Source organism: Perca fluviatilis, chromosome 1 (genome assembly GCF_010015445.1).
Source record: "Perca fluviatilis chromosome 1, GENO_Pfluv_1.0, whole genome shotgun sequence".
In the NCBI taxonomy this organism is placed as follows: Eukaryota; Metazoa; Chordata; class Actinopteri; order Perciformes; family Percidae; genus Perca; species Perca fluviatilis.
In genome coordinates this window covers 7,002,022-7,018,051 of record NC_053112.1, presented here as the reverse complement: position 1 = coordinate 7,018,051, position 16,030 = coordinate 7,002,022, and the positions used below count along the sequence as shown (strand labels likewise).

Sequence of the window (16,030 nt, the reverse complement as noted above, 5' to 3'; positions counted from 1 at the left end):
ATCATTTTATTAACGATGCAGGAAAAACTTAATTTTTTCTATTTTTGGTTGTGTTTTTTCTTCTTGCATCCAGATATAAATAGGCGTGGCTCAACTTCTAAGCTCCTATAGCTTAAAACAACAACTTATGTTAACACAGAGAGTCCATAATGACTTTTTAATATCACTAAATCAAATTTTGCTGTAATGGCAGCCGGCCGACTTCTCCTTCAACTAGTCTTTCGGACACTGAAACGTTTCCATTCCAAAAAGGGGAGTGGTGGGCGGGTGTTTCGGCGCCAAGCTCGCGGGCTGATTGGCCGCCCGCATCCACGCCAAAGCCCGCAGAGCGCTGTGATTGGCTCGGAGGACGCAGACCCAGCGTGCTTCCTTGACTCATAGAGGCGCGGGCCTCTGAGAGGGGCATTTCAATCTCCATCCGTCAACACCGGCAGGAGAGACGTGTAGCCTACATCGAGCGCGGCGGAAGCGTTAACACTACGGTTACGTGTGTGGGGACTTTTTTTGTATTTTTGTCTGCGTTGAAATGTTAATTTTCTAGTTCCGAAAAAGGTGCGAGTCGCACGCGGAGCTGCTGTTACCTGCTTCACTTCTGCCAGAAAACAACAAACTTTCTTCTATGTGGATATTTCTGGAACTCTGGATCTCGTTGGGTTGACATTTAACGGGATTTGTTTCCAAAAAAGAAGGAGCCAGAAGAAGGTGAGACTCATAGCTTCTATCTGCTTTTATTTCTGTGTGTTTATCCGGGTTAGCCGTGTGCTGCTTTTCCCTGTAAATTAGCTAACATTACGGAGTAGTATTTAGGCTCTAACGTTACAATTTGAACTCATGCCTTGAATGCCTGGTTTTCCAGTCGGATGTTTTTGGTTGCGCTCAACAAGAGGCTTTTTAGGTTGTAGTTTTTTCCTCAAACGCAGACAGAAATCCTGAAATAAAACCGATAAATATCGCCTGCATTAAGTATCTGAGAAGAACAAACAAATGAACGATTGGTAACTTTTGCTTAATTAACAAAATAAAAGCTTACCTGGTTTTTCCTTCGGAGTATTTTTTGGTAGCTCTCAAAACGAGGCTGTTGGGTTGTAACGTTGAAAAAGAAATCCTTAAATAAAACAGAAACTGATTTTAAAAATAATGTCTTTGAAGGAGTTCCCTAAGTTATCCTACAACGAGAAAAAAAAACAACAACAAAAGAAGGGTTTGTAACCTGTGCAAATTAACAAAATAAAAGCATTTTTTTCCCCCCAAGCATAAACTGCGTATAACCTTTTAATTTTATTTTCTTTAATTAGTTGGACTTTATCTTGACTTATTTCAGCCCGCAGCCTCATGTCTGCTGATAAGATCCTCTCTCTCTCTGCTAATTGTCGTCCTGTAGATCTAATCTAAATTGTAATGGTCTTCATTTGCACACAGTTTGTGTTTTTTCTGGCGCATTTACATTGCGTAATTCGGCTGCTTCTCTTCCTGCGGTTATGGAAATAAGTCGCGCTTTATTTAGAGTGTTAACGCCTCAGTTGAGATCCATCAGGAGGCCCGCGGCTCCTTTCACCCAACCAAAAAACTAGCTATTAGTCCGAAAGTTGAGCATTTACCTGCTAAAAGGACCCCCAGTGGATTATGGAAATTCTTATCTAAATACATTGTCTTACACTAATACTAACAGTTAACAATTAAGGCCGTTTATTAAAGCTGCAGATGATGTGTGAAGTTCTGCAGGGAAAAAAAAAGAGGAAATCAAAGATGCAGGTCTGAGATTAATGCTTAAAAAAATTCTCCTCTTTGCGTAATATTTGATCCTTTTAGCCTATGAATGTAATGATCAGTTTGTAACTCTTGTTGATATAATTTAAGAGACATTCAATTAGAAAAAAGGAAACTCAGAAACTCCCTCAATAAGCTTAGGCTTTGGCATGTTGGGTTCCCTACAATTATTCAACCATAAGATAAGGAGAAAAATCTAAGAACATATAGGCTGTGGAATGAACAAGCGAAAGAGGGAAGGAACGATCAAACGAGGAGAGAGAATTAAAAAAAAAGTGTGAAAAGATAAGAGAGAGGAAAAGGAAAAGTTTAGGCCTAAATAGGAAAGAGAAACGAGCTACAGTAAAAAGTCATTTTCACAGAGTTTTGTAGGCTATATGATGGAGAAAGAATATGTTCGGCTGCTTTTGGAGTCGGATAGGTGTGACATTTAGAAGGGGGGTGTTTTGCATTCATGTGTAACTGAATGTTCAATATGTTTTTATTAACGTGTTAAAAGTGAATTATAATATTTAGTTCCCCCTGCATGTGTCCTTTGATTAAAACAAACATAAGGGCTATAAATGAGCTATAAGGACATATATATATATATATAGCCGAAAAGTCAGCACATATTTAGTAAATAGCTCTACTTCTTGTATAAAGAAATGTGTGCGGTGGGTGACTGGATAGCTCAGTTGGTGGAGCGGGCGCCCGTATGTAGAGGCTGCGGCTACTGTAAAACGGCCTTAACTCCTCGACGCAGCGGGCCCGGGTTCGACTCCGACCTGCGGCCCTTTGCTGCATGTCATCCCCCCTTTCTCTCTCTCTCCCCACTTTCATGTCTTCAGCTGCCCTGTCAATAAAGGCCTAAAAATGCCCAAAAAATAATCGTTAAAAAGAAAAATGGAGTAACTCAAAGTTGCAAGATATTTATTAATTCTGAGATAAATGCTTACATGATTTTATCTATCTCTCTCTCTCTCTCTCTATATATATATATATATATATATATATAGGGCCTATACTATTTTTTTTTATTCTTTATTCAGTCTTTGCCTTTAGCCACATTTATGCACCTTTTATATACTTCCAGTTAATAACTCTTGTTCAGCTTTAAGAATTCACACTGAATGTTTTTTTTTAATTATTATTACTCTCACAAAAAACAAAATTCAGGCATTTTGATATGATGATGAGTGATGCATGGATGGTTTTTTTTACACTCTTTTTAAAGCCGAGATACTTCAGGCGTCTAAAATCCTTCAAATGAACCAAATCTGAGAAGGAGACACACCGGGAAATAGTTTGAGAAACGTAGCGTGAAAAATCTCCTTGCTGAGACCTCGAGAAGCAGATCGCTAAAAAAAGAAAGGAAAAAAAAAGTGAATTATAATGTTTAGTTTATGCATTTTACAAGGCTTCTTCTTCCCACAGCACAACCAAAACCTGCAGGACATATAAATAGCTAAATACATGAATAGGCTATAATTTAACTACACTAGCACTACCATGGCGAAAGTAGGCCTATAGCGTCGAAGTCAGCACGTGAATATTAAGCAAAATAGCTTTTATCAGGCCTATAACAAATGGAATAAAAAGCAACTAACATCCGGGTTGTAACACAAACAGCTTTACTGCAAAAAAAACAACAAGAAAGTATGCAAGATTATACAACCCAGAATTAGAAAATAAAGTATATTTCATCGCACAATGCATGAGTGCATGATTCCACATTATAATGTGAAAGTGTGTGAATAAGTGAGCTCGGAGAGAAGACTTTGAGATTCCAGCAGAGATTGATTCGGAGGAGAGAGAGAGAGAAAAAGTCTCGAGTGGCCTCCGCGAGTTAACCGTGTGTGTCTCCGCAGGTCGGTTTAATTGCGGGCTAATGAATTAATGAAAACGTCATGACGATCCGAGTGATAACAGACAGCTGTTGGAGTCACACGGGAACCGAGGAGTCCGTTTGGCGAGCGCGTTCAGGCTTTTTCTTTTCAAAATAAGAGTTCCACACTGTTTTTTTCTTCTCTTTCTTTTCTGCCTTTTTACCTTTTAATTATGTCTTTACTTTTCAGAGATAGACAGCCTGGTGTCATCTCTGAACACTACAGAGTTGTCACTCTATATTTCACACCTTCGTGCAATTTTAGTTGAATGCAAGATTCGCTTTTTGGAGTTCTCCATAAAAACAGAAAGTTCGCCCATCATAAGATAACCATTTTTTTTTTTCCCATCTCTGCGTAAAAAAAAATCAGTTTATTTAAGAAGGGGACAGTGCAAATTAATAAAACACGTGATTATACATGGGTTAGAAAAGGCCAGAATTAACCAAAAGGCTGTTTAAAAAAAAAAAGAATAATAATCTGTGGTCCGCTTTTAGTCTTTCTTTTCAAAATAAGAGTTCCTCCCGTGAGATCACACTTTTTTCTTTCTTTTATTTTTTTACCTTTAACCCTTGTGTTGTCATCCCGGGTCAAAACTGATATTGAATACTTTGTTTGACGCTTTTGTATCGCTTTTTGACCTTTTTTTCCCAACATTTTCTTCGTTTTTTCCTACAATAGGCCTGCCATTATACTGTACACACCACTCACACCAAGGATTACAACTAGTTTCATGGTCAAGAAAACCTCATTTATATGAAATATTATTATATCTCTTTTTTTGTGCGTTTTGTCAAAGTTTAGTTTCAGGATACTGCACTTTTTTGGAAAAAAAAAACCTACCCCAAATTAGTGAAAAGTAGTGAACTGATCCTTCGTTTAACTTGGCACGGAGCGTTGTATGGAGCCATCCATGTCATTGTTGGACCATTTTTGGATGAAATAATCCCAAATGTCTGATGTAGAAACTCTAAAAAAACGGGTCAGATTTGACCCGAGGACAACAGGAGGGTTAATGATGTCTTTAGACAGCACGGGCTTATCTCTGAACACCACCGAGTTCTCACTCTATAGTTCATATAATTAAACTGGTTAGTTTTTTTTCCTCCCAAAGATCCACATCTTCGCGCTCAGTTTCACTTCTTTTGCGCCAGATTTAGTCTTTGGAAGCTTTTTTTCGGGGCCTTTGCGTCTCTTTTTATTCCCACGTAGAGTTTAATTTGATCTAAATTCGACATGTAGCTCCAGATCAACTCTCCATCACACAACACGGGTCTTAGTTGTATAACATATGTCCTCTCATTCTTTCAGTTCAAACCGTCAATGTAGAGACTGGATACCTCTCCCATATCGAAAAAAATATATATATATTTTTTTGCCTTTCAAACCTTCACATCTTCGTGCAATTTTAGTTGAATGCAAGATCTGGTTTTTGGAGACATGCAGCTGCTGATCAGTTCAATGTTCGCCCATAAAACACATTGGTTAAATACATGGGTTAAAAAAGGCCAGAATTAACCAAAAGGCTGTTTTTTTTTATCTGTTGTACTCTGGCCTCGATATGAAAAAGGCTTTATTTTAAATACAAAAAAAAGAGAGACAACACGAGCAGAATTTAGCACAGACGCGAAAGGATTAGCCCCAAAACAAAGAACAACGGAGTAGAAACGATTAGGAGACACACAGCGTTCATTTAGTTGGGAAATCTTCGTTCTTAGGACTTTAAACTTTAATCTAAAACGCCCAAAGTGTAAAATGCGCACGTTTATATCTGCGCAGCGTGATTTGAGCAGACATTTTCTGATTGCATAACCGTGTGAGAGTGTTTCTGCTGTGTTTTCACTGCTTTCGCTGTTCAAAAATAAAAAAAAGAAGACAAAAGCGCATGTTTTGTGAAAGCTGCATAAATTAAGTGGCAAGGCCTCGGCTGCTTTATGAGCGGTTGGAAAAGTTCGGCTTTAATACGGCTTATATACATTAAGTTAGGCGTTTGTTCGTGTTTGGGTTCAAGAGTTAGAGGAATGAAAGTCTATTTGTAAAGGAATGTCTGTTGTAAAGGCTAATAGGCCCGCGTTTGGAAAGGAATGAACGTTTTACGCACACTCCAAATGTTAATAAAGCTCGCATAAATGAGGCTCAGAGACGGGCCTGTAGCTGCAGACAGGTGGGGAAAGGTCGGCTTTAAATTTCATTTATATACATTTAGTTAAGCCGTTGTTCGTGTTTGGTTTCAAGAGTTAGAGAAATTAACGTCTGTGTAGTAATGTAGCTATGTTGCGTAGGCCCGCGTTTGGACAGGAATACGCGTTTTACGCACACTCCAAATGGTAACAAAGCTCGCATTAATGAGGCCGAGGGACAGGCCTGTAACTGCAGACAGGCTTTAAATGTGATTTTATATACATTAAGTTAAGACTTTGTTCGTGTTTAAGTGTTTATAGCAGCTCCAGTCTGTTTTAAAGGCCTGTATTTGGAAAGGAAACGTTGTATTGCTTCAAGGAGCTCGTGTTTTTATGAACTGCTGCTTGTTGTTGTCGTTGGTTCTTCTTGTCTTTCTGCTTTTTCATTTTTTTTTTTACATTTCAATGTTCTTTTATACAGCACTTCAGTGCTTTTTTTTTGGGCTCAGCTTAATGTGTTTAAATGTGCTCTAGAAATCAACTTGACTTACTAACTTACATGTGCGTTTTTAATTTGGTTTTATAACGCATTAACACACAGCTATTCCATAAATAAATGCTCATTTTCTACATCATAGACTCACCGTCAGCGGTGGAATGTAACTAAGTACATTTACTCCAGTACTGTTCTTAAGTCCAAATGTTGAGGTACTTGTACTTTACTTGAGTCTTTTCTTTTCATGTCACTTTCTACTTCTACTCCGCTACATCTCAGAGAGAAATATTGTACTTTTTACTCCACTACATTCATCTGTTCCAGCTTTAGTTACTAGTTACTTTAGTTACTCCGCTACATTCATCTGTTACAGATTTAGTTACTAGTTACTTTAGTTACTCCACTACATTCATCTGTTCCAGCTTTAGTTACTAGTTACTTTAGTTACTCCGCTACATTCATCTGTTACAGATTTAGTTACTAGTTACTTTAGTTACTCCGCTACATTCATCTGTTACAGATTTAGTTACTAGTTACTTTAGTTACTCCGCTACATTCATCTGTTACAGATTTAGTTACTAGTTACTTTAGTTACTCCGCTACATTCATCTGTTCCAGCTTTAGTTACTAGTTACTTTAGTTACTCCGCTACATTCATCTGTTACAGCTTTAGTTACTAGTTACTTTAGTTACTCCACTACATTCATCTGTTACAGATTTAGTTACTAGTTACTTTAGTTACTAGTTACTTTACACATTAAGATTACTGCACACAGAACACATGTAGTTTATAAAATCTGATGTTTTAATATAAAGTAAACTAGCCGACAATATAACGGCTGCAAGTCCAGCTGAGATGATAGGACCATTAAACACACAAGTGTGTGTGTGTGTGTGTGTGTGTGTGTGTGTGTGTGTGTGTGTGTGTGTGTGTGTGTGTGTGTGTGTGTGTGTGGATCCTTTGCTCTTTCTACAATGGGAGGGTTGTTCTTTACTTTTAATACTTAAAGTACAGTTTCCTGGCGATACTTACTTAAGTCACATTTTCAATGCAGGACTTTGATTTGCAACGGAGTGTTTTTACAGTGTGGTATTTGTACTTTTACTGAAGTAAGATATCTGACTACTTCTTCCCACCTGTCTCTCCCAGGAGCCCAGCTGAGCACCGGAACACCGGGAGATCTGCAGCGTTGTGTCCCGTCCAGACACCGGGAGATCTGCAGCGTTGCGTCCCGTCCAGACACCGGGAGATCTGCAGCGTTGCGTCCCGTCCAGACACCGGGAGATCTGCAGCGTTGCGTCCCGTCCAGACACCGGGAGATCTGCAGCGTTGCGTCCCGTCCAGACACCGGGAGATCTGCAGCGTTGTGGCCGGTCCAGACACCGGTCTTTAGCATGATGTCTTATCTCAAACAGGGCCCGTACGGGATGAACGGACTGGGCCTGGGCGGAGCCGCCATGGACCTGCTGCACCCGTCTGTCGGGTACCCAGGTACGGACCACACACACACCAGCCAACACTTACCCCCCAAAAAAATCAACTCAGAAACACAACTTCCACAGGAACCACTCACTGTGGTTTTTAGATCATCTTTGTCTCTTTGTCACAGTAAACTTTGGTTCTCCCTAAATGTTTCTTTCCGCTGTTTTCCATGATGCTTTAATCTTTTATTTCTGTGACGCACGAGTTTAGTCATCGAAACAGAGATTATTTTCACTTCATATCCGTACACCGATTTTTAAAGTTGATCGCAAACCCTACTAACCTAATGCTGTCGGTAAAGTTGAATGAAATGAACCTGGGGAAAGTGAAAACGTCAATATAGTCTTAGTGTGAACTGTGTGTGTGCATGTTGATAATGTGCATGTTGAAAACTCTGTGTTTCTGGTGCTTTTAGGGAAACGCACAAGTTGTAATTTGTCGATTTCAGCCGTCGTAAAGTCCATCTCTCACCTGTATCTTGATGATAACGTAGGCTATCCTTTATCGAAACGCTTTTTATTTTGGAAGTCCAAAGCATGTGGGAAAACTACTAATCACAAGCAGTGACACACAGTGAAGACACGACACGAATTAAAACGTAAAATGATCCAAAAAGATAAAACGGCTTTTTACGCACGACAGATCTCCGAGCGCACGACACGGTCCACGATCCAGTCTCTACGTTCGGAGAGCTATTACATCTGTTTAACAGTCTTGGATAGAGTCACTTATGGGTGTGTTTTTTTTTTTCTTTCTTGCAGGAAACCCACGGAAGCAGCGCCGGGAGCGGACCACGTTCACCCGGACGCAGCTGGACATTTTGGAGTCGCTGTTCGCCAAGACGCGCTACCCGGACATCTTCATGAGGGAGGAGGTGGCGCTGAAAATCAACCTGCCCGAGTCCAGAGTGCAGGTCAGAGAGGCTCCTCGCCTGCTTTATCATGTGTCAGGGGGCTTTACATGTTAGGGAGTTTAAACTGCATTAGGAAGGAAAAGGAAATGGCAACTTAAAAAAACCCAGCGGGGGAAGAAGTATCCAGTAAAACCTTAATACCACACTGTAGAAACACTGTGTTCCAAGTCAAAGTCCTGCATTGGAAATGTTACTTCAGTAAAAGTCTGTAAGTGTCATCAGGAAAATGAAGTATTTAAAGTAAAAGGGTAACACTATACAATAAGGTACACAGAAATGTAGGTAGTTACTGAGGAAGGAATGGTTAGTTAATGTTTAGTTAATGATTAGTTAATGATTGACTGATCCAAGCACTAATGATTAGCTACTAGTAAACAGACTGGAAGCTACTGTTAATGGTCTATTCATCTCAGCTGGACTTGTAGGCCACAGGTGTCCAACTCAAGGCCCGAGGGCCAAATCCGGCCCCTCGCAGGTCTTGATCCGGCCCGCATTTCAAATTAGGTTCACAATAAATTTAGGCCCACCTAGTTTTTGTCGCTAGTATTTGGTGCTTCTTTTTTTTTTTTTTTTTACATTTTTGTTGCTTTATTTTGAAATTTTTTACACCTTTTCTGGCGGTTTATGCACTTTTTTCAACGCATTAGACACTTTGTTTTAACGTTTATGACGCTTTACTCAATGTTTTGCCACTTTTACGATGTTTTTTGGCACTTTGTGATGTTTTAGAAAATTTTCAGACAATTTTGACACTTTTTTTCGGCCTTTTTCCAACTTTTTTGGCACTTTTTTCAGCGTATTTGTCGCTGGCTAGGGAACTTTTTTGCTGAACGTTTTAGGGGCTTTATGAGGCCCAAAATCTAAGGCTACACTATATGACACATGCAATAATAAAGTCAAAATGTTTGGCTTTTTCAATTAAATAAAAGCATGTCGATAAACTCTACATGTCTGGCCCTTGATGGGATTCTCATTTTCCAGTGTGGCCCTCTGGGAAACTGAGTTTGACACCCCTGTTGTAGGCCGTTATATTGTTGGCTAGTTTCATTGATAATAAAACATCAGATTTTATAAACTACATGTGTTCTGTGTGCAGTAATCTGAATGTGTAAAGTAACTAGTAACGAAAGCTGTAACAGATGAATGTAGTGGAGTAAAAAGTACATTATTTCTCTCTGAAATGTAGTGGAGTACAAGTAGAAAGTGGCATGAAAAGACAAAGACTCAAGTAAAATACAAGTACCTCAACTTTTGGACTGAAGTACAGTACTGGAGTAAATGTACTTAGTTACATTCCAGCGCTGTTAAAAACCCAAATGAATATAGGCCTTTGTTGATCTTGTTTGGGAGGATTTAGGGCTGTTTCCTCTTACTTTAATCTGCTGAGGTTGATCAGATAACATCCCACTTGCATCGAGTCTGTTTAGGTTATATAAGTGTACAACCTTCCCAAAAGGTTGGCTGTAAAAACGAGGAAAAAAAGTGCAAGAAACTCAGCGCAAAGTTGCCTCGAAGCTGCAGTTTGATCTCACGTTACATCTCCTTCGCTCTAGAGCTGCAAAGATGGATCGATTAGTTCTCAACTACTAAATAAATTAGCAACTATTTTAATAATCAATGAATTGGTTTGAGTCATTTTATAATGGACAAAAAAAGTAAAAATGTCTCTGATTCCAGCTTGTTAAATGTGACTATTTCAGCCTGGTCGCACAGAATTCCCGTGAAATAATCACAAACTGTTGACAGCGCATTACGTGGTGGTGGCCACACTGAATGTGTGAAAATACCGCGTGGTCACCACGGGAAAACAATGCCGATGTAAAGTCAATGAGAAGATGACGTAGCATTAAAGGAACACGCCAATTCATTGGGAATTTAGCTTATTCACCGTAACCCCCAGAGTTAGACTAGTCCATACATACCCTTCTCATCTCCGTGCGTGCTATAAAGCTGTCTGACGGCTCCAGCGGCATCAGCCCATCACAGAACAGGCAGGTAACTGGTTCCAGTAATCCTACTGCTCCGAATAAGTGACAAAATAACACCAACATGTTCCTGTTTACATGTTGTGACTCTACAAATCACAACATGTAAACAGGAACATGTTGGAGTTATTTTGTCACTTTTGTCATAATTGGGAGCAGTAGGCTAGTTGGAACCAGTCACCTGCAGGATCTGTGCTAGGCTAAGCTAATGCTGGAGCTGTCAGACAGCTTTACAGCACCTACGGAGATGAGAAGGGTATGTATGGACTAATCTAACTCTGGGGGTTACGGTGAATAAGATAAAGTCCCAATAAGTCGGCGTGTCTTCTCTCCTCTGGGACAGTAAACTGAATATCTTTTGAGTTGTGGACATAACAAGACATTTGAGGCAAAGCACTGATCCACATTTTAGAGACCAAACAACACTTTTTTTTTTAACCTTTATTTATTCAGGGAAGGTTCACTCAGAGGCAGCCTCTCTTTTGCAGGAACGCCCTGATCACATTCACACAGTTCCACATTCATACCTGGAAGCTGCCCAGTACGACCACAGTCTGATCTGCTGGCCACTGAGCAGCTCCACTGGAGCGGTTGGAGGTTAAGGGCCTTGCTCAAGGGCACCTCAGTGGTGTTGGTGGTGGTAATGAGGGAGGCACAAGCGCTGTTCTTTCACTTTCCCCCACCCAGATTTTACCCTGTTGGTCTGGGGATTGAACCGACGACCTCCCAGTCACAAGCTTGCGTCTCTAATGGTGCGTTCTTATTGTCTTGTAATCGCGACTAGCAGCTCGAGCGTGACGTCACATCCGTGTCGAAAAACGAATAAACGCGGGGTTGTTGCGTTCTTTTTGTCACACGATACTACGAGTCGGAGAAAAGATGGATTTTTGTAACAGTTTTAGTAACATTTAGGATTCTATTCACCCAGTTATTGACATATTACACACACATATTTCACAGTTTGATACATGAAAATTACATTTTGATTAACGTTAACGTTAGGCTACTGCTCTGCTTTCTGCTCAAGACTCGGCTTAAAGCCATTGTTGTCATATAGCAACCGAGTGTCTCTAGCCAATTTCAGCTGCAAAGCTAAAAATAAGAAAAAAATAATCAGGCGGTATTTATCTCCTATAAAAAAAAAAAAAAAAAAAAAAAAAAAAAATAAGACTGGAGCAGTAATATACAGACTATGTTTAACTCCTAATAAGACTGTAGAGACATGCCTATAGGTAGCAGTATACACGCTATGTTTAACTCCTAATAAGACTGTAGAGACATGCCTATAGGTAGCAGTATACAGCTTATGTTTAACTCCTAATAAGACTGTAGAGACATGCCTATAGGTAGCAGTATACAGCGCTATGTTTAACTCCTAATAAGACTGTAGAGACATTGCCTATAGGTAGCAGTATACAGCGCTATGTTTAACTCCTAATAAGACTGTAGTGACATGCCTATAGGTAGCAGTATACAGCTATGTTTAACTCCTAATAAGACTGTAGTGACATGCCTATAGGTAGCATTATACAAGCGTATGTTTAACTCCTAATAAGACTGTAGTGACATGCCTATAGGTAGCAGTATACAGCGCTATGTTTAACTCCTAATAAGACTGTAGAGACATGCCTATAGGTAGCAGTATACAGCGCTATGTTTAACTCCTAATAAGACTGTAGAGACATGCCTATAGGTAGCAGTATACAGCGCTATGTTTAACTCCTAATAAGACTGTAGAGACATGCCTATAGGTAGCAGTATACAGCGCTATGTGTACGACTTCTTCATTTGGTTACAACAAAGACAAAAGTGCTTAAAATTGTAGATAACCACAATGTTTACTTCGTGTGATGCACGGCGTAGCCATCTTTGAAAGTGAACTCGGGGTTCTCTGAGTTCAGACGACTTGACGAGTCGTAAATATGACCTCGGGGGCGTTCTTTTTTGCAACTTCCGGGTCGTAACTCCGGAAAACAACTCGTAAAACGACTTCGGTGGACAAAAAGAACGCACCATAAGCTTTAGGCCACCACTGCCCCAATCTGTTCATCTAGAAAATAATCCACAGATTAATCAACTGAGGAGATAACCATTAGTTGCAGCCCTCTACTCCGGACATTGTTGTTTGGGAGACAAACATTATTCTTTTAGTTGCAGTTCTAATAAGTGTAACATTTTTCTAAAAGTGCTCAGAAGCAACTCAGAAATCTGCAGCGGAAAGCGCTCCGAAAGCTTGAAGCTGATAGTTTGATGATCTCCTGTTACATCTCCTTTAACTTTGCTAATAACCCAAGTCATGTGTTTGTCCCTTTAAGAGTTTCATGCATGAGCTCCTGGTGCCACTTTTCTGTGTTTCTCCTCAGGCCTCTTCACGATTAGCTCCATTCTGTAAAAAAAAAAAGAAAAAGAAAAGTTCAGCTATTATTGATCAAGTAGAGACAAGTCTTTCAATCAAAGGGGAGAATTTGGCCGCGCTCTGGCAGAGTGAAGGACAGGCTTTTGATGCGGTGAGCTTTCTTTAGAAAAGGCTGTGAGAGGCTTTCCCTCCCCGGCTTCAGCGGCCCTCCGCTGTGGGCTTAAAGCTGCCTTTATGGGCATTTAACTCATCTGCCTCTGACACTATCAGTATAGTTTATTATTTTATTTTTGTAGAAGCATATTCTCTTTTTAAAGTGTCTAGCTTCTCTTCTCAGAAGCTTTGCGTCCATCGACTAATCAGGATGAGTTTAAGTCTAAAGTTAATCTGGGTGAACTGGCCCTTTTAAAGTAGGCTTCTCTGTTGCTTTACTTTTCGTAGCATCGGGAGTACAACCTGGCCGGCTACACGTACTGTACATGAACTGGACTTAAAGCGCACACCTACCTGTTCAGAAGCGTACATAACATTTTATTTTTGTATAAATTGGAACATATTTCCCTGTAACAGTAAATTAGGAGTAGTTCCCGCAGTGGATCTGTAACAGTAATGCATTAACCCTCGTGAAGTCTTCCCGTTGAAAACTTTTGGTTTTTCTGGGTCAAAATTGAAACTTTTTGGACGTTAGCATCCCATTGACTCCCATTCATTTTGACGTCACTTAAAGCGAATAACTTTACATCTGAAGCGTTTAAAGACTCTATTTGTCCGTTGTTTATTTCTAAAGAAACACGACAATGTATAAAAGGCTCCATTACCTTGTACCTCACGTTATGGCTCCGTAGCAGACGCTTTTGTACAATAGGCTAACGATTGTGTCTCCGTCCAGAGCAACAGGATCTGTTGGTCCATTCTTATATACTGTCTATGCGTACATGATGCATCAATGTTATTTTTGGGCAATTTGATATAAAAAAAACTTTGAAAACGGGTCAAATTTGACCCTAGGATAACGCAAGGGTTAAAGTGTGAGATCCTGGGATTTCTCTGCACGTTTAGCGTCGTTGCTCCTGCAGTTATTTATCTGGATGAACTGTAGCCAGCAGTGAAAAGGTCAAAGGTCAGAGCCGCAGCTCCTCAGTAGCATCGAGTCACAGTCACGGTGTTTAGTTCCTGCCAGCTCCGTCAGCGCAGCCTGTTCTTTTGGCTTCTCTACCGACATGTGACGCTGACCTTTCCCCCCTTTCCTTTCCTTTCCTTTCCTTTCCTTTCCTTTCCTTTCCTTTCCTTTCCTTTCCTTTCTACACACATCTCTTACCCCCTCTTACTCCCTCAGTGCAATCGGACTCTGTGCAATAACTGCTGTGACTGTTTTATCTATTTATTGAGAATATGTTAGTGTATGTGCATATGTGTATGTGTATGTATGTATGTATATGTGTATGTATGTGCATATATATATGTGTATATATATTTTTATCTTCTTTACTCTGTATACATACGTATGTATGGATGTGTATGTGTATATAGGTGTATATATATATATATATATATATATATATATTACTCTATGCTGCTATTTGGAGAGGATTGCTCCAACAGAATTTCGTTGTATCGCATACAATGACAATAAAGATCTGTCTATCTTTCCTTTCCTCAGGTGTGGTTTAAGAACCGACGAGCCAAGTGTCGGCAGCAGCAGCAGAGCAGCAACAGCGCCAAGGCGAAGCCCGTGAAGAAGAAGTCGTCTCCGACGCGAGAGAGCACGGGCTCCGAGAGCAGCGGCCAGTTCACGCCTCCGGCGGCGGCGCCCAGCTCGTCTTCTTCGTCCTCCACGTCCACGTCCTCCTCTTCCTCCTCCTCCTCCGGGCTCGGCGGCGGCGGCGCCGCTCTGCTCAGCGGCTCCGCCTCAGTCACCGCCCCCGTGTCGTCCATCTGGAGCCCGGCGCCCATATATCGCCCGGCGCGCGGCGCCGGCGCCCCGACCCGCCGGCCCGACAGCGCCTCCTGCGTAGCGGCTGCGGCGGCCGGCGTCCTCCGGCGCCGCGGCGCGCGTCTACCGGTGTCCTACAGCCAGACTGCGGCCGCGTACGGCCAGGGCTACCCGGCCTCGGCGTCCGGCTCTTACTTCGGCGGCGTGGACTGCGGCTCGTACCTGGCGCCCATGCACTCGCACCACCACCACCACCCGCACCACGCGCACCAGCTCAGCCCCATGGGCGGTGGCGGCGCCATGTCGGGGCACCCGCACCACCACATCGGCCAGACCTCGGCGCACCACCACCACCCGTCCCACCACCCGTCCCACCACCACCAGGCGTACAGCGCGCCCGGCCTCGCCTTCAACGCCACAGATTGTCTGGATTACAAAGAGCAGACGGCGGCGGCCGCGGCGTCGGCGTGGAAACTCAACTTCAACGCCTCCGACTGTTTGGACTACAAAGACCAGGCGTCGTGGCGTTTCCAAGTGCTGTGACGGCCCTCCTTCCCGTGTTTCTCCTCCTCCTCCTCCTCCTCTTCTCTGCGTACTAGGGCTGTGCTCGATTGAAGAAATTCTGAGTCGACTAACACTCATTCAGCTGCACCGACTAATCGATTAGTTGATTTAATCGACAGATCTGTAAATCTGAGTTTCTCCACTAAGAGTCGTGCTAAAAGCACCACTTTAATTCTTGTGTTTACCAGAGATGTGCTCGTACGTTTCTTGGAAATAAGTCATTCAGCATGAAAACAGCATCAGACATGACTAATGGACTAAAGAAATCTAAGTTGACTAAGACCAAAACAACCGATTAGTCGACTAATCGGCTAAGAGAGAGCAGCCCTAGTGCGTACGAAGAAGTATTCTTTTTTTTTTTGTGCTGTTGGTGGTTTTATTTTTTGAAGATTTATTTTAAATAACAGAGAGGTGAAGTCCCCCCCCACCTTTCCCTCCCTCTTCGGTGGACCACAGTGGGACCTTATGGCAGATAAGTAAAAATCTGTACGGTAGTAAACGGAGAGAGACACATAACTAGGGTTGGGTACCGTTTGGATTTTTACGAT

At 41.5% G+C, this 16,030-nt stretch overlaps 1 protein-coding gene across 1 annotated transcript; it reads left to right on the top strand.

The window, feature by feature from the left end:
* Positions 1–392: 392 nt before the first annotated feature.
* On the top strand, positions 393–15,548 carry LOC120571633 (homeobox protein OTX1 B-like). Its single transcript, XM_039820724.1, has 4 exons — positions 393–702; positions 7,399–7,740; positions 8,493–8,644; positions 14,646–15,548. Exons 2-4 carry the CDS (start codon positions 7,644–7,646, stop codon positions 15,459–15,461), a joined length of 1,065 nt encoding a protein of 354 aa, XP_039676658.1. The 5' UTR covers positions 393–702; positions 7,399–7,643; the 3' UTR covers positions 15,462–15,548.
* Positions 15,549–16,030: the final 482 nt, after the last annotated feature.